At 41.1% G+C, this 24,603-nt stretch overlaps 1 protein-coding gene across 1 annotated transcript in view; it reads left to right on the plus strand.

Annotated features, from left to right (window-relative positions):
• The first annotated feature begins 527 nt into the window (after positions 1-527).
• The window catches only part of ATP8A1 (ATPase phospholipid transporting 8A1), a 227,265-nt gene continuing 203,189 nt past the window's right edge, over positions 528-24,603 (plus strand). Inside the window, exons 1-4 of the mRNA XM_045018807.1 lie at positions 528-768; positions 10,531-10,645; positions 20,530-20,629; positions 22,997-23,095. Of these exons, the coding sequence (XP_044874742.1) occupies positions 720-768; positions 10,531-10,645; positions 20,530-20,629; positions 22,997-23,095 (363 nt within the window). The 5' untranslated portion in view covers positions 528-719. The remainder of the gene's footprint in view (positions 769-10,530; positions 10,646-20,529; positions 20,630-22,996; positions 23,096-24,603) is intronic.

Raw genomic sequence — 24,603 nt, forward strand, 5'->3', positions numbered from 1 at the left:
TGGCCCCGAATATAGAGGTGCTGCTGCGGAGCTGGTGGGTCAATCGCGAGTGGGGCCTATGGCGATTTAGGGCAGCGCTGCTCCCAGCGGAGCCCCCTGGCACCGAGCTAGTACCATGATCCTTCCCTGGGGGCCAGCGCCGTCCTGCCTCGGCATACGGGCTCCTGCTGCTCTGGGACTGCGGCCCGAGGCAGAGCGTCCAACCTCAGGGGGACTCTGACCGCGACACAGAGCAGCGCAGCGCTCCCCGCTCTCGTCTCGTGTTGGGCAGAGGCCCAAGGCTCGGCGCGTTCCATTTCTCCCACCACAAGGGGGGGGGGACGGAACGGTCCACAAGTGATCCTTGCCTCTGGAAGGCAGGCCCATGCACCTGCATTATCGGGGTTCGCACCCTGCTCAGCCAGAGAGACGCGGATGCTGAAGTGGACACCTTGTTGGCGGGGCGGGGTGGGTAGAAGTTGGTACGTTCCTGGGGGCGGAGGGAGGGAGCAGCGCTCGCGCTGCTACTGTCAGTTGCGAGCAGCAGCAGTCTCGCAAACTGCAGGTTTTCGGGACTCGCGACCGCAGCGTGAGACAGAGCCCAACGGTCTCCCGTGCCAGGCCCTGCCCGTGCGGGCCCCCCGGGCAGAGCTGCACCTGCACGGCCTCGGGGGCGGCAGCAGCGACAGGTGCCGAGCCCGGGCGCAGGCAGCGGGTTCGCCCTCTCCGAGCCAGTGACGATGCCCGCGGTGCAGAAAACCGTGTCCGAGATCCGCTCCAGAGCGGAGGGTGAGTGCCTGTGCCACCGCAGCCCTTCCCCGGGCGCCGGGCCGGGGACGCCTCGGTTTAGCTGCCTCATGGTCTCCCCTGCATCGGGAGCTGAGCGGCGGCCACTGGAGCTGTGCTGCACCGGGGGGAGGGGAGCGGCAGAGGGATGAGGCGGAGAACCGCTCCCCCCCCGCCTGGAGCCCGACTGCGGTTTGTGCCCTGCGCTGGCAATTGAATGGGCTCCGCTCTGCCCACGCCTATCACCGTAGTGTCTGAATACCCCCCTCCACCTGCAAACCTGCCGCCCGTGCTCGTTTTTTGTCTCTTTGTCATCTGCCTCGCTCTCCTCCCTGCCCCTCTGCTGCCCACTCGCCTCCTCTTCCCCTGTGAGCCCCCTTTTCACTGCTCTCTCCTCCTGCGTCTGTCTCTCTTACCCCCACACCTCGTGTCTCCCTGCTTCCCCTCTAGCACACACCTGGCAGGAGAGCCCTGGGCCAGCTGTCAAAGCCTGCCTCTCCCTCCCCCCCCAAATCCAGTCTCCCCTGAATACCATTTCGTCACTAAAATGGGAGTTTTTATGATACCTGTTCTGGGTAGTTAGCAAAAAAGTATTTTCATTGTTATTTAGAGCTAGTATTTGTGTAAGTATACAACAGCAGTCATTTCATGTTGCCATCATTGTTTTTGTAGTAGGCTTGGTGCCTGGCTGAATTCTGTAACTTCAGTGCAATATTTTCCTTCTTTGAATTATGAACTTTTCCATAAAGACTTTTCTTGTTCACCTCACTGGCTTTTGCACAGAGTATGTTGTCTATCCATGCCAATGCCGAGCAACAGGAGATGAATGGGAATGCTGTTATCCTGTTGAAGAGTTATGGCTGAATACCTTGACTTTTTCATTCTTTAAAGCAGGGGTCGGCAACCTTTGAGAAGTGGTCTGTCAAGTCTTCAATAATTTAAGGTTTCATGTGCCAGTAAAAGGTTTTGCTTGCCAGACTGGCAGCATGCTGAGCAGGGCCGGCGGCCGGGACCCCGGCTGGCAAGGGGCTGGCGGCTGGAACCCCAGACTGGCAGCAGGCTGAGCGGTTCATCCCACTGCTGGTCTGGGGTTTCGTAATCCAGGCTGGCAGTGTGCTGAGCGGGGCCGGTGGCCGGGACCCTGGCTGGCAGCAGCATGCCACTAAAAATCAGCCTGCATGCCGCAGGTTGCTGACCCCTGCTTTAAAGGATGGTGCATGCATTGTGTTAGTTCACACATGGGACAAAGAATGCAGTAATTCTTAGTGCATAAAATTATGAGAGGCATTTATGGAACAACTTGCCTGAACATTGAGGACTGTGTAGATATTGGGCATTTTGGTCAGTTAGGATTCATTAGTCACTATGTTTAAAAATATAATGAACTGCTTTATAAAAGCAATATATCATAAGAAAGATGTGCATTTTTGTTAGGATAAATGTAAAAACTATGTTAATGCAATATTTGAGGCTTTACACACAAATCAAAATTATGATTACTATAGTAACTAATTTTGGAGGCAGATTATTATTTAGTATTGTATATGGCATTAGAGTTCATGTATTTCTTTCTGGCTAGTGAGACTGAATCGTGGTTACTGCAAAAGTTATAACTTTGTGCAGTAGTAACATTTCATTATTGTAGATTTGCATTTAATTTCTTTGGATATGTTGCAGGATTGCACATTTGAATCAAACTTTTGCACACTATGGGTTGGATTATCCCTAACCCTTAGTTGGCCATGCAGGAGAGTAAGAAAGGTTATTAAGGCCCTGCCCTTATTTCCCTGCATGTTTGAGTAAGGCCTGCTCAGATTGCTACTGCTGCAGTAGAGGGTTGGGTTGGGGAAGGGTTAGATAGTGGACACGGGGTCTACTGTCCTAATCTCTCTCTCCCTGCCCTAGCAAGTAGATAGGTAGAAGCCTTGGCTATACCTCCTGCTTCCTAGTTTCTTTACCTGGCCAGGCACATAAAGAGAGTAGGGAATAAGATGAGCACTGAAAAAGTGTGAAGTAATTTACTCCAATCCAGAGCAAAGGGAAAAACAGATGAAGAATTGTGATATACTGAGGCACAACTCCTTCCTGGTTTACTCCTGTGGTGGTGCATGGTATGAGATGGGTTTAGTGGTGCAATGTAGCCCTCTTTAACTTTCTAGTACTTATGTTAATTATTTCTATATTTTTATCAAATATGTTAATTTTCATTTACGGCTAAGTACAAGTAGAAAAAATACAGAAAAAACATAGGTTCTCTAATATCTTTTCACACTATACTTCCTGATTTAAAAAAATGAAAAGAGAAATTGACTAGGTGTAGTATCCTTTCATTTTCTTGGTTCAATGACAAAGTGAAACTAATTGTAGAGCCATTTGTACTGGCCTTTAAATATTGTTCAAGCTAAATTATTTTCAAATATGGCTTGCTTGGCCAGTGTGGATAGGCTTGAATCAAATTAGAACCACGTACCAAGCTTAGGTTTCCAAATAGTTTTAAGCAAGCATTTTACATCATGATAGCATCCATCTACATTTGTAAAGAAAACTTTCCAGCAATTCTAGAGTGAGATTCTTACCCTCACTCTGGTTCCAGTAGGCCTGTGTAAAGGGGCTCTAAAAGCCCCAGCTCCAGCCATAGAAGGATTCCCCAAGGTGAGGCACTGTGGAAGACAGCTGTAAGACTGTCTTCTGAGAGTCCTTATGTAAAAAGGCAAAATTGGAGGGATGAATGCTGCTTGGATAATTCTTTCATTTTAAGTTTCTAAAATGAGTATTTAAAACTGATCCTAATATAAAAATATTGCAGATACTATATCACTATGTTATGTGAATATCTCCTCAGTTAAGCAATGTCCAATGTCTTCAGCTATAGTCTATGGAAACTGATTTGCCATTTGGGTTCAGTAGCAACATGGCAAGTATAAAATAATGGAATGTTGTTTTTCTGCCACCTTATAGACTAACAGATGTATTAGAGCATAAGCTTTTGTGGGTGAATACCCACTTCGTCAGACACCCACTTCGTCAGACGCATGTTAGTCTATAAGATGCCACAGGACTCTTAGTCTGGATCTGTAAAAAGTGACAAACACAGCTACCCCTCTGATATTTATCTGCCAGTTCTTCATTCAGTCCTTGGAAGAAAAGTATTCTTGCATGTGTGGTTTTTCCTTTGTTTTGTTTTTGTTATTCCCTGCTCCCTCCTTAAAGGCAAGTGTTGAAATTAGTAATAATATTTGAAATTATTAATATTGATATGGGAAAACACTAATTTAACCATACATTTATTAAATCCAAAGACCAGAGGATATCTTATGCAGTTGCTCTAAACATGTCTAACAGCTTAACAATAAGCAGTCACTACATCCATACAGTAACTAACAATATTTATAAGCATGTGATCAGTATCCTTACAAATAGGCTAAACCCAGAGATGCTTAGACCCATATTGGTCTGCTCCAGCGTGGTCAGGCAAGTATTAGCAATAAACCCCTTTAAGAGTTTACTGTTTATACCCTTTAATAAACAAGTGATGTCATTGACAATTACTAAATTCAGCTAAAAACCAATTTGAGACAATTCATCCTTATTTCCAGTCTTAATCCAGATAAGATTCACAGACTCCTTTTTTCCCCCAAGGCCTTTCCTTTCTTAACTTCTTCCCCACCTCCTTGCTTATCAGCAGAACACTGGGAAGGTTTGGGCTTGTTTCTTTTTAGACAGCTTTTCTTTGTGGCGTTACTGCACTTTTTTTACTTTATTAGTTACTTTTGGAACTATACGTCCTTCCCATATTACAAGTAACACTACTTACTATTCTCACTGCCTTCATTTACTTGCTGATTGGGGCCTTTTCCCTTCTGGCTATGAATTATAAGGTGAAAATTTTATTTTCTTAACCAAACATAGGCTAACTTTATTTTTTTAATTTTATACTAATCCTATAGCAATAATAAAAGCATGCACCTTTTTCTAAGGGTGAAGTATCTCCACTTTTACCCTGGAATCTTTTCCAGTGTTCTTTGGATTCCAAAGCAGGGCACTTAGAATTGGGCCAAATTTATTTGAGAACTTATAAGGCTAGATATTGGAGTAGAGTTACTCCTTCTGTCTCCTCCTAGTTTTCCTTTTTTCTTCTTTCCATCCTCTTACATTTTGTCTACCTTAATTCTTAATCTCAGAACAGATAAACTAAATCCTGAATCCACTCAGTCATTTCTTCAAGTGACTCTGAAATGGAATGTGATGTTCCATTTCAGTCTATCAACAATTTCCATATTTGCTGTTCTGTTTACAAATAAAAAAATGTTTTGTTTTTCTTATTTAACTTCCACCTCTTCAAACTGCCCTGACGGTCACATAGGGTTCTTTCTGTTTGATGCTTCAGAAACAGACTGCACTTTGGTTAACAGTTCTGTTGATGTGATATCCAGCTAACTCTCCCTTAATTTGATGTCTCTGTAGTAGTAACTTGAATAATAAGTAGTAAAAATGTGTTTATCAGAAAAAGAAGTAATTATTATTCTGAATATACACGGAAAATAATTTTAAATTAACAGGTGCCATTTTTGCATGATCAATTTTCAGAGTAGAACTACACTTTGGAATTTGCTACCATATTTTTTTCAGAGCACATGACTACAGTTCTTCCTGGCAAATGCTTTTTCTTTCAGCTGAGTCATGTAAGGCTGGGCATGGGGGAAAACACATCATTCATCTCTGGTTAAATTTGCTATGGCTGTATATTTAGCTGATCTAGAGAATAACAGTGATGCTTCCTGCAGAAATTAGTCTCTCCCCTCAGACTAGCAGGCACTACTATTGCAGCACCACAGCTCCCACTGTGAGTGTGAAAATTATAATGTTCTCCCTTCTCACAGACAACAGGAGGTTAGCATCACTACTAAACTGAGCTTCAGAATATTTTGTTACTTAGGGGCATGTCTACACGTACAGTTCTGCAGCTGTACAGATGCAGCTGCACCGCTGAAGCATGTCTGGTGAAGACGCTCTGTGCCAATGGGAGAGAGCTCTCCCACTGGCATAATAAAACCACCTCCGCGAACAGCAGAAGCTATGTCGGTGGGAGAAGCATAAAAAACATAAACATAAAAACATAAAAAAAGGATCCGCTCTGGGGTTTCAGCCGCTGGCTCCTGCCAGCTGTGGTCTCAGCCCATTGCCAGCCTGGGGTTCTTTCACCCAGGCCAGCCGCTGAGTGGGACTGGGGACGGGACCCCGGCTGGCAGGAGCCTGTGGCGGAAACCCCAGAGCGGTGGCGGGCTGAGCGGCTCAGCCCGTGCCACATGCCATCAAAAATCGGCTCACATGCCACCTTTGGCATGCGTACCGTAGGTTGCTGACCCCTGCATTATATCTTAATTAAAACTATCTTTAGATAGGTTTTTCCTCAAAAATACGATTAAAATTAAAAAAAATCATTGATTTTTATCCACCCTGCTTTTTCCAATTGTCAGGGACCTCCCCTGATCACCACAAGTTTTCAAAGATAATGGCCGATGGTTCTGCAATCATATCAGCCAACTCCCTCAGCAACCTCGAATGCATTGCATCTGGCCCCATGGACTTATGAATGTCCAGCTTTCCTAAATAGTCCTTAACCTGTTCTTTCACCACTGAGGGCTGCTCACCTCCTCCCCATAATGTGCCGCCCAGTGCAGCAGTCTGAGAGCTGACCTTGTCTGTGAAAACTGAGGCAAAAGAAGCATTGATTACTTCAGCTTTTTTCACATCATCTTGTCACTAGGTTGCCTCCCCCCATTCAGTAAGGGACCCACACTTTCCCCAAACCACCTTCTTGTTGCTAACCTACCTGTAGAAACCCTTCTTGTTACCCTTCACATCCCTTGCTAGCTGCAACTCCAATTGTGCTTTGGCCTTCCTGATTACACCACTGCATGCTTTTTATACTCCTCCGTAGTCATATGCCCACGTTTCCACTTCTTGTAAGCTTCCTTTTTGCGTTTAAGTTCACTGAAGATTTCTCTGTTAAGCCAAGTTGGTCGCCTGCCATATTTGCTATTATTTCTGCACATTAGGATGTTTTTTTCCTGTGCCCTCACTAAGGCTTTTTTAAAATACAGCCAGTTGTCCTGGACTCCTTTCCCCCACATATTAGCCTCCCAAAGAATCCTGCTCATCACTTCTCTTAGGGAGTCAAAGTCTGCTTTTCTGAAGTCCAGGGTCCATATTCTGCTGCTCTCCTTTCTTCCTTTTGTCTGGATCCTGAACTCTACCATCTCATGGTCATCTTCATTTAAATCAGTTTGTAATAGTTGGATTTGTTGCAGGATGGTACTCAACTTTTTTTGTATGAAGAAAATTTATAAAACTGTCTGAGTTACAGGTAATTTAAAATTACCTTAGTTATGCAGTTACTGAGTAGCAGCTCTGTATTGAAGGTTTCATTATAAACTATTTCACTAGGAGGGTGGTGAAGTACTGGAATGGATTACCTAGGGAGGTGGTGGAATCTCCATCCTTAGTGGTTTTTAAGGCCCGGCTTGACAAAGCCCTGGCTGGGATGATTTAGTTGGTGTTGGTCCTCCTTTGACCAAGGGATTGGACTAGGTGATCTCTTGAGGTCTCTTCCAACCCTAATATTCTATGATTCTCTCTCCGTATAACTTTGCTTTGAAATTATTTTTAACTAAAAGAAATTTCAGAGTACATTAGAATTTTTTTTTAATTTACTGAAGACAATTTAGTCCAACTTAAATTATGGTTGCCTAAATATAAACTGAAATGTTAATCAATGTCAGACTTTTTATTTGGGAGAAGTCCTGCAAGCTAAAGAAAATCACATTGATTATGATATTTCAAACTTTGCATGTGGATAAACACCATTTAAAATCTAGGGCATAGGCAAATAGTCACCTTTAATATATTTATTTAAAAAATGTGTTTGCTTGCTATGGCATTGTGTGTTTTACAAAGTCTGCATGGTCCCATGACTTCATTGTAAAGCTTAGGCAGACCTCAAAGAGAACGAATGGTGGGGCAATAAAGAAAACCCTGTTTAACCGCTAAAATGTTCATGGCATTGCAAGACATTTGGAGCTGTCTGAGGATAGGAGCTGGTTACATTGCAGAACTCAAACTCTGCAGGACATTGTGAAATAGTTAGGGTCTAAACTTGGTGAGCTCCTAATGTCCACATTTTAAGGAAAGGTGTGGGAATGAGCGGTAGTGGGAAAGTAGGCAAGTGGGTATTTTGAAGATCTCTTAAACTTCTTTTTGGTGCCCCTTTCAATTAAAAAATAAAAAGGGAAAATTAACCAATAAAATTTATTTCCTTTTTTAAGTTTAACTATGCTATTTGGAAATTAACATATAAGGGGAGGTAGATAATATTCAAATATCATTCCAATTTCTTAGTCTCTTAAATGAACTGTGACAAAGTTCCTCCTCTACCTTGGTGGGTCCTGCGCTTATTGGCGGATTTGCTCACCCCAGAGATTCACCATGTGGGTCGGGAAACAGCTCAGAGACTATCCCCTCTGGTAGAAGCTACAGTCCAGGTCAATTCCTCCTGTGTCTGATCAGGATTTGGGAGGAACCCAGGCCCGCCCTCTTCAATGGGTTCCAGCCCAGCGCCCTGTGGACTGCAGCTGTCTAGAGTGCCTCCCCGTGTCCTAATTAGCCTGCCTGCCTTAATTGGTTCCAGCAAGTTCCTGCTTGTTTTGGAACTGCCCCTGTTACCTTACCCAGGGAAAAGGGATCTACTTAATCCTGGACTAAAATATCTGCCTTCTAACACTCTCCTGTAGCCATCTGGCCTGACCCTGTCACAGAACATAGATGTGGAAAATATCACATTGCACATTTCAGAATCAGCCTTAGTACTGTCCCTCTTACTTGTTCATGACCCAACACTAATATCCTAACTGGAATTTATGACATTTTTGAAATTATTCTAAATTAAAATAATACATTCTGTAGATATATCAGCTCTTTCCTGTATTGCTTGTTAGATAAGTATTGTACTGGCTTGGTATGATAACAAATTCCTCTGAAATGAGCAGCTAATATTTGTACAATAGGGTTGGAAAAAGTGAATATGTGGTCTGTATCTGACTTGCACTGGGATGGTCAATAGGGATGGTATAAATGGTGTTGTACAGACCGAGAGAATAAACTACTTTGGACTGTCTACCTCACAAGGCAATGAGTGAATGGTCCTGTTTCTAGAGTGCATATGGGGTAAAGTTCCATATGGCATAAGCCTTGTGTTGGCCCTCTACAAAGAGGTAAATTTCATCCATGGAGATTAAGATAGGAAGTGTGGCATCTTGACCATAGCAGGAAATTGACATGCACAAGAGTTAAGTTGCTGGACTACATTTGGTGGTTAAATTTGACACATGATGCTGGTGTCTGTGGCACATAATGGGCAGGTGGATTGGAGAATGATCTGTATTGATATGTGACTGTCAAGTACTAAGGCATGGGCAGTCATACCTAGTGGTCAGAGCAGAGCTGGAAGCGGCGGCCAGTACGTCCCTCGGCCCATGCTGCTTCCAGTAGCGCCCAGTGGCCCGGAGCAGCAATCCGCGGACAGTGGGAGCCGTGATTGGCCGGACCTGTGGACGGGGCAGGTAAACACACCGGCCCAGCCCGCCAGGGGCTTTCCCTATACAAGCGGCGACCTCTGTTTGAGAAACCCTGGTATAACTAGAGGTATGTAGTGATGGGTGTTCGGAGTATATTTATTATTAATATACTAGTAAACAAGGCAATGCCATCATTTTCATTGTTTATGGCTGTAGGTTAGTTAGTTAGCTAGTGAAGACCCTCTAAATCAATCGCTGATCACTCTCCCGTCAATTCCTGTACTCCACCTGATTGAGAAGAGTAAGGGGAGTCAACGTCACATGGTGTGGACCCCGCGGTAAATAGACCTAAGCTACGTTGATTTGAGTTACGTTATTCACATCACTCGAATTGTGTAGCTTAGATCAATTTTTCCCTTTAGTGTAGACAAGGCCTTAGGCTAGTCTTCCTCGTTTGTTCAGTTGAAGCACTTGATAGCCTTTTTTCTGATAGGATAATTTCACCATCAACCGTACAAAGATATATTTATCAAAGATTAACCAAAATATTTCTTCTCTGGTGTACTATGATATTATGAATATATATATGTTCTGTAACTTTGTGAAGCTCCAAACATTTCAGAAAGCTACATAGTGCTTGCCACCAAAGAATTTACAGTCTGTAAATTAGGCAAAGATAGCCTATGAACATAGGCAAAGAATGGGGAACTAGTATGTATTAAAAAGATGTAGTTATAATATTCCCTTTTACACTCTAGAGTTCAATTTTACATTCAGTGACAATGTAATGGTTAATGTTACAAGGAAGAAGAGCTTTGAAATTGATACGTGGGATGATTTAGTATTTGTGCACAATACACGAGTGGAACCTTAATTATTGAATGTTCTCTGTTTACAGTGCTTGATTTGGGGATAATTACAACATCTTTGTAATATATTTTACCCTAAATTCTGATAGGTACTTTCAGACTTAACTCAAATTTAACATAGATTTTTTTCTGGGATTTTTTTTATAAGGTATGAATTTTTAATGAGTGAACACTAAACAAGAAACCCAAAGAGAGCTAAAGAGTACTCTTTTTGTCTTTATAAAATTATTTTCATTAATAAGTAGACGCGTATTTTCATTTAGTTATCTAATATGCAGACACTCAGCTGACAAAATATATAAAAATTATTTTATATTTTAAAGGCTACGGGAAGACAGATGATGTTTCAGAGAAAACTTCACTCGCTGATCAAGAGGAAGTGAGAACTGTATTCATCAATCAGCCCCAGTTGACCAAATTCTGCAATAATCATGTCAGGTATTAAGTTTTTATAATGCGTATAATTAATAAATATTAAAAATATCTATTTAGTGCCATAACTTTGCATGTTACTTTACAGTGACTAAGTAAAGAGAGTGTTCCTGGTCCAGTTAACAAGTTTAAACAGAAAATGGATGTAACATATACAGGAAAAGGTAGAGAAGACAAAGACTAAAACAAATATGCCTGACTGTGAGTGAATTTTGGGTTATGCCTGCAGAGGTGTGATTGCAAAAGTGTTGATGTACTTGAACTAGCATTGAAATAGCTAGCTCAAGTAATAATAGCACTGAAGACGAGTCACCATGGGCTGTGCAAACCCTCCCCAGACCTTGGGTTTGTACTTCAGCGGCTAGCCTGTGCTACTGTGACTTCACTGCTATTGTTACTTGAGCAAGCTAGATTAAAGCTAGCTCAGGTATGTCTATGCATGCTGCAGTCACACTGCTGATTGCAGTTTAGACATGCCCTTAGTTTCTGAAGTTTTTAAATGCCTAATGATATGAAAAGTGGATTTTCAGGAGACATTGGAAAGAGTGAATATACTTGAAGGGGGATTTATTTCAGCCTGTATGGAATAGCATGGAAAAGGCATGAAGGATAGAATGGGTGGATACAAAGAGAGTAACGCGATAAAACTGGGTACAGCACGTTATTTGGAAACTACTTAGAGAACTACTTTGGCTATAGAATCAAAAGTCTTTTCTCAAACTTTCACTTTGAATGTACAATGCAGTGAAAATGTTTGAAAGAGCAGAGAAGCATTCTGCATACTATTGTTAATTGTAGTATACTTAAAGAATACTGTGGGTACATGGTAGTCCAATACTTTTGGTTTGTTCTCAGACTACAGACTAGAAATCTGCATTGTAACAAAATAACTATTGGATATTTGCATGCAAGTGACCACACTGATCTCTAGATTCAGTAGTGTCACAAGGAATAGCATTTTAAAATGGAGTAGAATTTACTCACACCAAAATATGTAACAAGTGACATGTTTTGTTGTCCCATGCCTTATCACCATTGTATAGATGTGTGGGGTAATTAAAGTAATGCTAGGTATGTGTTCACAATAACAGGGTTGAATAAGGTAAGCTACAGGCCCAGTGTGATGCTGTTCTTTATTCAACTCATAACAAGGGAATTTGGGAAATACAGTTCTCAGGACTGAGAGGAATTAGAGGCTGTTTCAGCAAGGAATGTTTGGAAGAAGGAATATAGACAGGTCCATGCATTAGGAGACTAAGAGATCTGGAGGAGGCAGGAGCTGTTTGTTTATCTTTAGACAAAAGTGGTTGTTGAAGTCGGATGACCAAGAGGAAAGAATTCCATGGGAGGGGTGAAGGTTGGATTATTGTAGGATCTTGGTTTCTTTTGTATGTTTGTTAGGAGCCCTAAAAGGAGGGGAAATACTGGGAAAAGATGAAGGAATGGTGATTGTGTAATCTTTGGGCTAGAGTTCATTTCATTGCCCTTCTCCAGTGCCTTAAAAAAACCTAACTCCCATATAAAAGTAGCTGGAGATCCAGAGTTCATTCTCTTAAGGATTTTCAGCAAGGATTGCCCAGTGTCAATTTCCCCACATTCAAGTCCCAAAAGGAACTAACAAAATTAATTTAATTAAATAGCTTTATAAAATCTTATGATAAACAAATAGTAATCTAATTTTACAGCATAACATGGCTATTTTATAATCCACAGACATTATCTTCACAGTTATACATAAACATAAAAAAAAGAAAACCAAATTAAAAGCTGAACAGTTCAGTCCCCACAGAAACAGTGAAAAGAAACTGAGAGTTCCCAAAAATTTAGGTTTAGTTCACCTAAATCTCAGTTAGTCTTTGATCACCAAATCTATACAGTTTGCTGAATCCTAACCAACATCTTCCCTCCACTTGCTTGTAGGAATCTTCAGTTGGAATCCATGCAGATGCTTCCTCTGCTGAAATCACTGCTAGCCAGTCAGCTAACTGATTAAGCAATCACTCAGTTAAGTCACAAGTGTATAGATTTAAATAAAAGCCTGCTGCGAAATGCTTCAGAGTTAGGGACAACAGCCTGCTTTCTGTTCCTAGGCTCAGGACTCTCCCAACTCGCACAGGGCACACATGGTCCTTTGTAAAGCAGCTGCCCTGACTGCTTGCCCTCATGGAGTCTGATCCCAGGAACAGGGAACCTATTGGAGCATACCCCAAACTCCTATTAGAGTGACACATCCAATTCCAGAAGCTTCTGGATGTGGAGTGCTTAATCTGCCTACCAACAATGACTCAGACACAACTCACTCCTACTTCCCCTTAATGGATCTGTTAAAGAGATATCTCCCTGTTAGGCTCATGGGTTACACTTGGACAAAGACTCAGACTTGATGCCAGTCTGGAGCTTCCAGTATAGTGAAAACTCCTCTTCATATACACGCTGTTACAAAGAGGGAGTTGGACATCGACCTCAAATGAGAAGGCTGTGACCCAGGCAAAATTGGGAGGAGGATTTTGTTTGTTTACATTGGATTTTATTGTTGGGTAATGTGTTTGGTTGGTTGACATTGTGTGTGGGGTTATTTTGGGGGCAGGAGACATTCATTACTCTGAAAGAGATGGAATTTTGGTATGATCAGAAAGTTAAACCAACATAGTAGGAAAAGAAAACTGAAAGTGGTGGCTGTGTTACCACGGTCACCAGGAAAGCCGCTATTGTAATCACACATTCAAGATTTCCATCCCTCAGTCGGAATATGAGCTACTTTACTCTTGTCACCCGCCAGTTTGCTGTTTGCCTTTCTTGCAGGTGGTCAGGCTGCTGATTTTGCACCTCTAATGTATTGTACACCTTATTTTCATTTTGTACAGTATTTTAACTTCTAATTTACTTTTTTCATAGGATAAAAAAAAATTCATGGACAGGAAATAGAGAGAGAGCTGCAAATGCACTACTTGCATTGGATTTTTTAGTGCTTCCAAAGCAGGCTCTTTATGAAAGCATACTGTGACCTCCTCAACTCTCACAATGGGGGGCTTCCAGTACAGCATAATGGGACAGCTCAGCACTTCCAGTACAGTGGCAGAACTTCGAGTTCCTCTTCGAGTAGTATCCCAATGGATACTCCATTTTAGGTGCACATGTGCCCCATGCGCCTTTGACTGGAGATTTTTATTAGTAGTGTCCATTCAGCCCTACTTTATGCTCTGCATCAAAGCTATATCGGGCTGCATAGGCAAACTGTTCTCAGTTCCTTCTCAACTGCCTCTGCCTGAAACACAGCTTAGCATGTCTGCATTATGCATGCCTTGACTGCTCAGTGAGTTCATCTACTTAGTTTATTTAGTTTATGTCATTAGTTTGTTGGTTAGTAGTAGTTAGTTACTAGCTACTGAAAAGATTGTTTTATTTCCTCTGGGGGAATCCTCCCTGTGAACCCAGTTCACTAGAATTTAAATGTAGTCTTACATGTAGAGAGGCTATACTGGTCAATGATGCACACTCAAAGTGCCTTCTCTTCCTGGAAGAGTAACATATCCCACAGAAGTATAACTTCTGTTTGGCCCTAAAATCCAGGGTACAGAAGAATTGGGAAATCAAGCTGAGACTGTTAATGATTGATCACTGCCTTTGCCCTGCCTCAGAGCTCGGTCTGGGGCACCCCCTATACATCAGTCTCTACGGTCTCTAGTGCCCCTTTGGCCTTAGTACAACACTCTCCTAGAAAGGATAAGACTTCAGAGGTTTCCTCTAAAGATCCTAAGAAGAGGACCTGTAATTCCCGTCTTAGGTACCCACCTTGAAAAGACCTCACTCTCCGACAAGGTCAGCAGCCTCAGAGACCTTGTCCCAGGGCTTGGTATGGTACAGGTGAGGCATTCCTCCAGTGCCAGCAAGGCAGGAAAATCCTGCAGCTCTAAAGGTAAAGGCTCTGAGAAGGCTCCAGTACTATCTAGTGTAGATGGTCAGAGCAAATACAGGAGATCGGTGGACTTAACCCCTCTCCCGGTACTCTTATCTAGCACTTCGGTAGCATGTAAGACTAAGCCTCTGTCTACATCAGTGCCACCTGTGAAGCTCTCACAACCATCGGTACCATCCTGTAGGGACAAGCATACCGGTCCATTGGTGCTACAACTCCATGTGGTGTCTCAGGACTTTAGGTATCTGAAAGACTTATCGGTGAATGCTGAACCAGAGTCTCCATTGCTGGTGACACACTTAGCAGGTGTTTTTCCCAAGACTATGAATATGGGAGTTGGATTTCCAGATTCTTGTAGGCATATTTCAACCTTGGGGATTTCCAGAAGTGGATATCTTTGCCATAAAAAATGCCATCTATTTTGTTCAAGATGGGAGTGCCTAGATTGCAGTTTCTTGGGGTACATCTTCTTCCTTACTTGGACTTGCATTACCCCAGATGCCTCTGATTCACAAAGTGGTGAATAAAATCAGACAGGGTAAGACCAGAGTTATTCTAATCACCCCAACATGGTATAGGCAGGCATGGATTCCTTACTTGTTTTGTCTAGCTCTTTGTCTCCAGCAATAAATCTCCCAATCACTCTCTAGCTGCTCTCCCAGGACACCAGTCATCTGCTGCATCCCAATCTAAGTATTCTCCACCTCAAAGCATGGGTCCTCTGTGGTTCACGGGAGTAGAGTCAGTCTGTTCTGCAGAAGTGCAACAGATATTATTAAACAGTTGGGAAGAGTATACCAGAAATACTTACCTTCAGAAGTGGAGATGATTTAATCACTTGTGTGAACTCCAGAATGCTGCCCCTAAATCTGCCTTGCTTCCACTTGTTTTGGAATACTTGCTGCAAGTAAAGAAAATCAGATTATCACTTAACTCTCTCAAGGTTCATTTGGTGGCATTAACAGCTCTTTATATAACTGTTGAGGCGTTCTCATTGTTTGCTCTCTTTACAACTATAAGGTTCATGAAAGATCTGGGTAATCTCTTCCCACTGGTGAAAGTCCCCACCCCAGGTTGGGATCTTAATTTGGTTCTTAAAAGTCTCATGAAATCTCCTTTTGAACCTGCTCCTTACTGAATTTGTGCACATAAACAGCCTTCTTAGTGAATCGGAGAAATTGGGGCCTTAATGTCAGACCCTCATTTCACAGGATATTCTTACGACCACACCCCCAGTTTCTTCCTAAAATGTCTTCTGAGGTTCATCTGAATCAGATAATTTTACCTCCCAGTTTTCTTTCCAAAACCACATAACGCCAATCTGGAGACTGCCCTCCATACTCTAGATCAGGGGTAGGCAACCTATGGCACGTGAGCTGATTTTCAGTGGCACTCACGCTGCCTGGGTCCTGGCCACTGGTCCGGAGGGCTCTGCATTTTATTTAATTTTAAATGAAGCTTCTTAAACATTTTAAAAACCTTAGTTACTTTACATACAACAATAGTTTAGTTATATATTATAGACTTATAGAAAGAGACCTTCTAAGAATGTTAAAATGTATTACTGGCACGTGAAACCTTAAATTAGAGTGAATGAATGAAGACTCGGCACACCACTTCTGAAAGGTTGCCTACCCCTGCTCTAGATGTCAGGCAGGCATTAGCCTTCTATCTAGATAAGACTAGATCATTTTGTAAATCTTTTAGACTGTTCATTTCATTTGCGGACAATTTAAACAGTCTGCTATTTCTACTCAAAGACTATCAAAATGTATTTCAGAGTGTATTATAGCTAGTGCTGCCAGCATACCACCCCCTGTTGGTCTGTCAGCTCACTTGACAAGGTCACAATCTGCATCTATGCCTGTAATTAAAAATGTCCCAGTATCTGATATCTACAGAGCTGCTACATGGTCTTCTGTACAGACCTTTTCCAGACACTATGCTTTAGTCTATGCCACTAGATCTGATGTGGCAGTTGGCATTGTAGTTCTTTCCTGTGTGCTGGCACTGATTCCTAAACTCCCTCCTCCCTTTCTGGATAATGCTTAGGAGTCACCTGAAGTGGAGCACCCATAGGGACACTACTCAAAGAACAAAGAGAAGTTACTCACCCTGTGCCATAACTGTGGTTCTTCGAGATGTGTCCCTCTATGGGTGCTCCACTACCTGCCATCCTTTCCTCTGCTTTAGAGTTTCCTTCTGAGACTCTGGGTATGTCTACACTACAAAATTAGGTCAATTTTATAGAAGTAGATTTTTAGAAATCGATTTTATACAGTCAATTGCATATGTCCACACTAAGCGCATTAAGTTGGCAGAGTGTGTCCTCACTACTATAGCTAGCATAGATTTATGGAGTGGTGCACTGTGGGTAGCTATCCCACAGTTCCCGCAGTCTCCTCCACCTATTGGAATTCTGGGTTAAGCTCCCAATGCCTGATGGGGCAAAAACATTGTTGAGGGTGGTTTTGGGTTCATGTTGTCAGTCGCCCCTCCCTCTGTAAAAGCTACAGCAGACAATCATTTCACGCCCTTTTCCCTGGGTTACCCATGCAGACGCCATACCCCGGCAAGCATGGAGCCCGCTCAGCTCACTGTCACTGCTGTTGTTGTGGGCAAGTCTTCTGTGAGGGCTGCTGTGATCCAAGTAGCCAATGCAATCATTGATGTTCTGTTATCAAGGGTGGTGACTCTGGGAAATGTGCAGGCCTTTTTAGATTTTAGGTGCATCATATTCCTGTCCTGTGTTGTTTCTACGCTCTATGATTCTGGGGGGACTGCATGCCTCCACAGGTGCCAAGTCCCAACTGACCCTGCCCTAGTTGCCAAAACCTAGTTTCCTTCCTCAGCCCTCTCCAGGGACAACATCTGTGGTATAGATATGAGTTATCAGTACATAAACCTGATACACATGGAAAACTGAAAATGAGGGAACAATGTAAAATTAAATTTAATATAAAATAAATATGTATTGGTCTTCCTTATAGAACTGCACACATTTTTCATATCCTGGATGTGTTATAGTGATTCTTTGTTTCTTCCACCATTGCTAAACTGGGTCTTGGTGTTGGGGTCTTTTTGCTTCCAGAAGCAGATAAACTGTTTTGTTCTTCAAGTTATTCTGATGTGAAGTTTTTTATATACTTTTATATAGAAATTTTTATAAACTTAATTAAAAGTCTCTAGCCGAGGTTCCTTAAGGAGTGTAGCACATCATTCTTATTGTTACTATGTGCATAATGTATTATTTGTATAAACTTTCCCAGTAGTAGACTACAGCACTATGTAGGAAATCTGTCTAGCGCAGGGGTTCTTACAACAAAATTTTTGGTGGCCTCAGAGTGAGTCCACCAATTCTTGCTGGTGGCTGCTCTGACAAATCCGTCTCTCTGTCCCTGCCTCCCCTTCAGTGGGAGCCCGCTGTGGGGAAGGTGGGTCGGGAACTCACTGGCTGCCTGTGGAGTCCCGGACAGGAGCAGGAGGGCTGCGCAGGGCAGTGCACCAGAAACTGAACACCACAGCTGCTTCCAGTGCTGTGCACACTGGTTCTGTGTGTCTCCAAAGGCGCAGCCCATAAGGTGACTGTACGGTGCAGGGCTCCAATACCTGTTGGCAGTGCTAGTGCAAACACCAAGGCGGCGTATCTTGCTGCCCTTGGTAACAGCTATTCAAGAGCAACAGCTGGGTGCTACAGGGAGGGGCCACAGCTTTGTGCCCTGTCCCCATCTTTGCCCATGCTTTGGAGGCTGTTGTAGCCACAAAAAAATCCACTGGTGGCTGCGTGCAGCCACAGTGGCCCAGGAGCGGCAGAAGCTCCCTAAAAGTGGGGGGGGCCACCAGTGCCTGAACTGTAGCCCCGCCCTCACGCCACTGCTCCCTCCAAGGCCTGCCCTTGTGCCACCTTTTCTCTCTGAGGCCGCACCCCAACCTTTCCCCTAAGGCCCCGCCCCCGCACTGCCTCCTCCCCCGGGGCCCTGCTCCTGTGCTGCCTCTCCCCCACCCCCGACCCTGCTTTCCTCTCTGCCCCTTCCCCTATCGCTCGCTCTTATGGCCAGTAAAAAGTGGGAGGGGCATAGACCTCCCACTTTTAATAGTGATGGGGCCATGGCCCTCTGGTGCCCGCTGTTCCAGTTCCAGTTCCCCTGCGGTGGCCACGTTGAGAAACGCTTGTCTAGACATATGCTTAACTAGCTAGACTCATTGAGGCTGGCTCTCTGGGTCAGGCTGGAATCTTTGGGAAACATGGTATTGTTTTCCAGATCTACCATGCCATCTGTTACTATACTAGTGTATCTAACATGCACAGTGATTCAGCATATTATCCTTCTCCAAATTTGCAATCAAAAGGAAATGAATGGATAGAGTGTAACGGTCCCTAAGCATAGTCTTATAAGTTACAGGAAAGTTCTGATTTTTTTTCCCCCAACATGGACAATTTTTCTGAATAAAAATTCACTGGGAAAAAAAAAAGTACCGAAAATAAAATGAAAAAACCCACAAAAGCTTTATGAAAGTAAATTTGCTTTTATTCACTATACAGTGAAGAAACACATTTTCTGCAGCCTTAGCGATGAGCATAAAATCTTTCCATCTTGTAACTTAACTCTTGACAATATTTACATTTTATTTTTCAAAATTGTTTAAAATTATCAGTTGTTCATTTTTTACAACTTCCCTTCAACTTTAGGCATGTTGAGTCAGATAAGTTCATACACTGACATTTGGTAGTCACTGTGTTTATAACCCGTTTGCAGTATTGATCAGCTGCTTTCATGTTCATTATAATTAAAATAAGAAACAACCATTCAATAAATTCAACAATGTAAAGACTGAAAGATAAAATGAATAAGACATGACATCTGCCAAATAATGGTTGGATTTTTGGTGCATAATCCATTTGTAATATTCTGCATGGGACATAGAGCTTTGATGTAGAGCAGTTAGTCTATCATAAAAATCCCTTAAATATTTATCTTGAACTTTAAGAACAAACAAACAAATGTAGCCATCTTCCATAACTTAGCATTAGGACACATTTGTGTTTTGTTTTCTTGCATTCTTAAAATAGTTTATTGTTAAGTGGGTGCAGTCCTACAGATCAAACCAGAACTTGTAGGATAGTCTATTTATGAACTGATGTGAACGTTTCTCTTAGCTTAGTTATTAGGAGCATTTAGGCTCTGCTAAAATTAAATAGTACTCAAATGATTGATGAGGCAACTTTTAAGTTATACACACACCGTAATTTTCCTTGTGATAGTCTTAAAGTACATATTTCCAGTTCAAAGTGATCTGCTAGCAAAATAGCAGATAGTACTATTTCAAAATTATCTGCGTACTTTCATACTATCCCAACAATTGTACTATCTGCTTGCTCACTAGTAAAGCTGTCTGACGTTTATGGGAGACAAAGTGGGTGAGGAAATATCTTTTATTGGACCAATTTCTGTTGGTGAGAGAGACAAGCTTTCGAGCTACACAGAGCTCTTCCCCAAGACCAGTTTTGAAATGATACTATCTTCTACTTTGCTAGCAGATAGATAATTTTGAAATGGTATTATATACCTGAGGAAGAGCCCTGTGTAATTTGAAAGCATGTTTCTCTTAGCAACAGAAGTTGGTCTAATAAAAGATATTATCTCACCCACCTTGTCTCTCTAATATCCTGGGATCAACACAGCTACAACAACACTGCATACAACAATGATGTTTATGAGTCAACTCAAGTGCTGTGGTTTGGGAGATGGAGATAATTTAGGTTTGGAACTCCAAATGATTCTTGATGTAGGCACTGTCTGATTCATTTAACACCCTCTTTCAACTTTTATTTGAAGCAAATTTATTGTTCTTCAGAACACCTGGATTGTAAGGTACTGTCATGACATACACTTCAAGGAATAATAAGGAAAGTGTGTGTGTAACTTGTTGGTACTATAATAATTGTACATGGTTTTTTGTCTTTCTTTTTTAGCACTGCAAAATACAATATAATCACATTCCTGCCAAGGTTTCTTTATTCCCAGTTCAGAAGAGCTGCTAATGCATTTTTTCTTTTTATTGCATTACTTCAGGTAAGCTCAACTAAAAAAAAATCTGAATTTCAAAACATTTAAGTGCTAATACATTCCATACATTACTATTATAGCTATTTGAATGTTTTACAGAAATTCCGTGTGTCCATCTAATTAGATCATGTGATATGGCTTTAATGAATTAAGAATAAAATGTCAGTGAAATACTGGATATTTATACATCTCATTTTGCAACTGTCTTATTTATAGAAAATATTTCCTTACTTGGAATTTTTATTTCTCATTATGGCCTGAACTTAACTGATGGGCTAACAGACCTATTCTCATTGTAGAAGTCCTCCATCATGATAAATTAATATTTCAGACAAAGAAACTAATATTTTTGGTTTACCAACCTGTATTTGATCAGGACTAAGGTTCATCCTTCACAAAAAGTGCCAGAAGATCTTTGATCACAGATGGACAGGGCCTCACTTTGAAGTCTCTTCCAGAAGACTGCACTTCCATCTCTAATACTGGTCAATTAGCAGAGTGCTGGTTGAAAGGAAAACATGCAGCCTTACTGAATCACCAACACAGCTTCTTGTAGAAAGGATCTTCAGGAAGTGATCAGCCCTGATCCATCTTAGCTTAAGATCTGACACCATTGCAGTCAAAGATAGTGATGCGTATCAAAACCAAGTAATTAATTTAAAATAGACATTTATTTTTAAAATTTGAGATTCTCATGTGACATTTCTACATAGGTGACTCTGACATTAACTAGTTCTAGTACCAATTACTATACCAAGTGCAGCAGAATGATATTTAACTCTTCCATTACTTAACTGTTGAACTTTGATTGCCTTAGAGAGGAGACTATTTATGTGCTTCATCCACCTGAAGTCCATCTTATTCAGAAGTGCTTTTTTAAAAGAAGGACACAACACTTTTGAACTGCATTGATTTAAAATATTTCACATTCGTTTTAAGTTGATAATGTAAAGGCACACCATATAGTTGGTGTGATACATTATATATGCCATACCTAATGACTGAAGTTTGAACTGTGGACAGGAATAGTGACAAAGTTACGTTTATATTTAACATTTCTAAATTCACCTAAATCAGTGTTGTTGTATATTAATTAGTCAATATATACAATTAACTTTTGTACCATAACACTAGTCACATGGCACTTATATTCACTCTCACACCTTCTGCCTCTATCATGAGTGATTGTCAAATATTCAGATGAATGTGGATGACTGGAGTTATCAGTGTTTGCTATAGAACTAAGCAGCTCCTCTATCTGTAGTTACTGTAACACACACAATAGTTCATTGTGAACATTAGATCACCCAGCTATACCCATGCATGCACATTCAGTATAGCATAGGCTATTCGCGTATCAATTTTGTGGGTTTTTTAGTTTTTGTGATCTTGCAGCCAGAGGTGTTAATGAGGATGTAGGACTTGCCTTTTTCTGATATAAATGAACATTTTAAATATGAAACTTCTTAGCAGGAGAAACCTCTATTTAAAATCTGAAATTCTGTTAATTGGGAAACACTAATAAAAGAAACAAGTACAAAACATCTACTGCAATTTAAGACTATAAAATAAGAATGCAAAGAACTAGGAACACACAAGTAAAAAATCTGATTTTGATTTTTTAATACCTGATTTTTATCCCTCCTGAACACAGTGTTTTGTAAAATGCAGTCCTCCTTTGCACAACTTACATCTAACTCCAAAGAAAATAGTGAATAGATTCCACTGGTCATGGGGCAGTTGAACTTTAGATCCCCGTTCTTGAAAACACTGAAGCATGTGCATAACTTCACTCATGAGAATAATTCCTCTGAATACTTTTAAAAATGTAACCACTCATGTGCTTTACTATGCCATGTCTTTTGGGTCTGTATGATAGCCATCACAGGGAAAACCATCAGCACTACATTACAAAAGTATTAAACTATCTCTTATGTTAAACAAAAAAGTTTTACTGAGACACTGGAAAGCTCAGTGTTCTTCCCCAGACTTGGTGTTGAAATCAGATATAGCATCAGACCTTGTGGTGGGAAGATGGAGAGGAATGCTGCAAAGTATCTCACCATAAATTCCTATATATTTATGCCTACATTTTATAATTCAGTTGCCCAAATAGAAACATTTTTCATATCAATTACATGTTGCTTCTGATTTTATGAGAACAGGTATAAGTGTAATGATTTAGGGAGGTTGAAAATAGTAAGCAGTTATAGGCTCGGTAATAAGAAGGACTAAAATATGCAAATGAAGAAAATGGAATTGTACATGAACCTGAATAAAGTGGCATTCTTTTGCATTACTAAGTTCTGTTTATTATAATCAAACTGCACTTTGATTTACAAATATAAAATACATTTTTCTTTTTTTTAATAGCAAATTCCAGATGTGTCGCCAACGGGTCGTTATACAACATTGGTTCCTCTGTTATTTATTTTAGCTGTAGCAGCAGTCAAAGAAATCATAGAAGATCTTGTAAGTATTTAATACAATTATTTCCTAAATAAATAACCTATAATATTTATGCATCTCTAAAATTAAAAATAATTGAATATATCTACATTCTCAAGTTACACAGCATGTAGTGCTTGGTATGAGGAGATTCTCCTAAACCCTAGGAATATGTAAAATATCTTTCTTTAAACAACAGATGAAAACCTTGAACAATGGTGGAGATAGTTTAGGAAAATACATATGATACCAGGAGGTGATATCCATGTGGTAAATTGTACAGCAGTGTGATAAATGTATTGCTATTACATACCAGTTCATTTGATCACATGCCTATAACCTCATTACCTGCCACCAATCCATCTCCTCAGGACTTATTCTAACTTTCTAAACAGCTTCAAATAGCATTTTTGTATCATCTTTCTAGAGAAATATTTACTTCTCCCTCTATATGTAGAATCCCTTCTCCCCAAAATTACTTCTGAAGTCTGATGGCTTTCAAGTCTAATATCTCATGTCCTTTCAGGGCTAGAAATGAGAATTTTATACAGTCATAAAGAAGAAATCCCCAGCTTTTCTAGTGTGTCCCAAACCCCTTTCTATCCATATAATTGCATCCACAGTAGGGGAGTTGCACCAGTGTAGTGAGATCTTTACAAAATCAATGCCACTGTACAAGTGACTGGAGGATACCTAACATTAATCAAGATTAAAAAAAAAAAAAAGGCTCCAGAATCTATCCTGGCAATTATAGGCTGGTAACATTAGTACCATGCAAATTTGTTGAAACTAATGTAAAGAAGAGAATGATCAGACCCATAGATGAACACAATATGTTTGGGAAGAGTCAACACAGCTTTTGTAAAGGGAAATCCTGCCTCACCAATTTATTACAATTCTTTGTGGGGGTCAGCTAACACATGGACAAGAGTGATCTTGTAGGGGTAGCCTACTGAACTTTCAGAAAGCCTCTGATGAGTTCTCTCACCAAAGGCTCTTAGGCAAAGTACACAGTCATGGGATAGGAGGGAGGGTCCTCCCATTGATCAATAACTGGTTAATAGATAGGAAACAAAGGGTAGAAATAAATGGTCCGTTTGCACTATGGAGAGAGGTAAATAGTGGGGTCCAAAAAGGATCTCTACTGAGACCAGTCCTTTTCAACATATTCATAAATAATCTGGAAAAGGGGCTAAACAGAGAGGTAACAAAGTTTACAGAAGTTACAAAATTATTCAAGATAGTTAAGTCCAAAGTTGACTGCTAAGAGATCTCACAAAGCTGGGTGACTGGGCAACAAAATGGTAGATTGACTTTCATGTTGATAGATGCAATGTAATGCACATAGGGAAAAATAATCCCAACTATACATACAAAATGATGGGGTTTAAATTAGCAGTTACCTCTCAAGAGAGAGATCTTGAAGTTGTTATGGACAGCGCTCTGAAAACGTCTGCTCAATGTGCAGTGGCAGTCAAAAAAAGCTAAGAGAATGTTAGGAACTATTAGGAAAGGGATAGATAACAGAAAAT

The sequence above is a fragment of the Mauremys mutica genome, chromosome 5 (genome assembly GCF_020497125.1).
Source record: "Mauremys mutica isolate MM-2020 ecotype Southern chromosome 5, ASM2049712v1, whole genome shotgun sequence".
In the NCBI taxonomy this organism is placed as follows: domain Eukaryota; kingdom Metazoa; phylum Chordata; order Testudines; family Geoemydidae; genus Mauremys; species Mauremys mutica.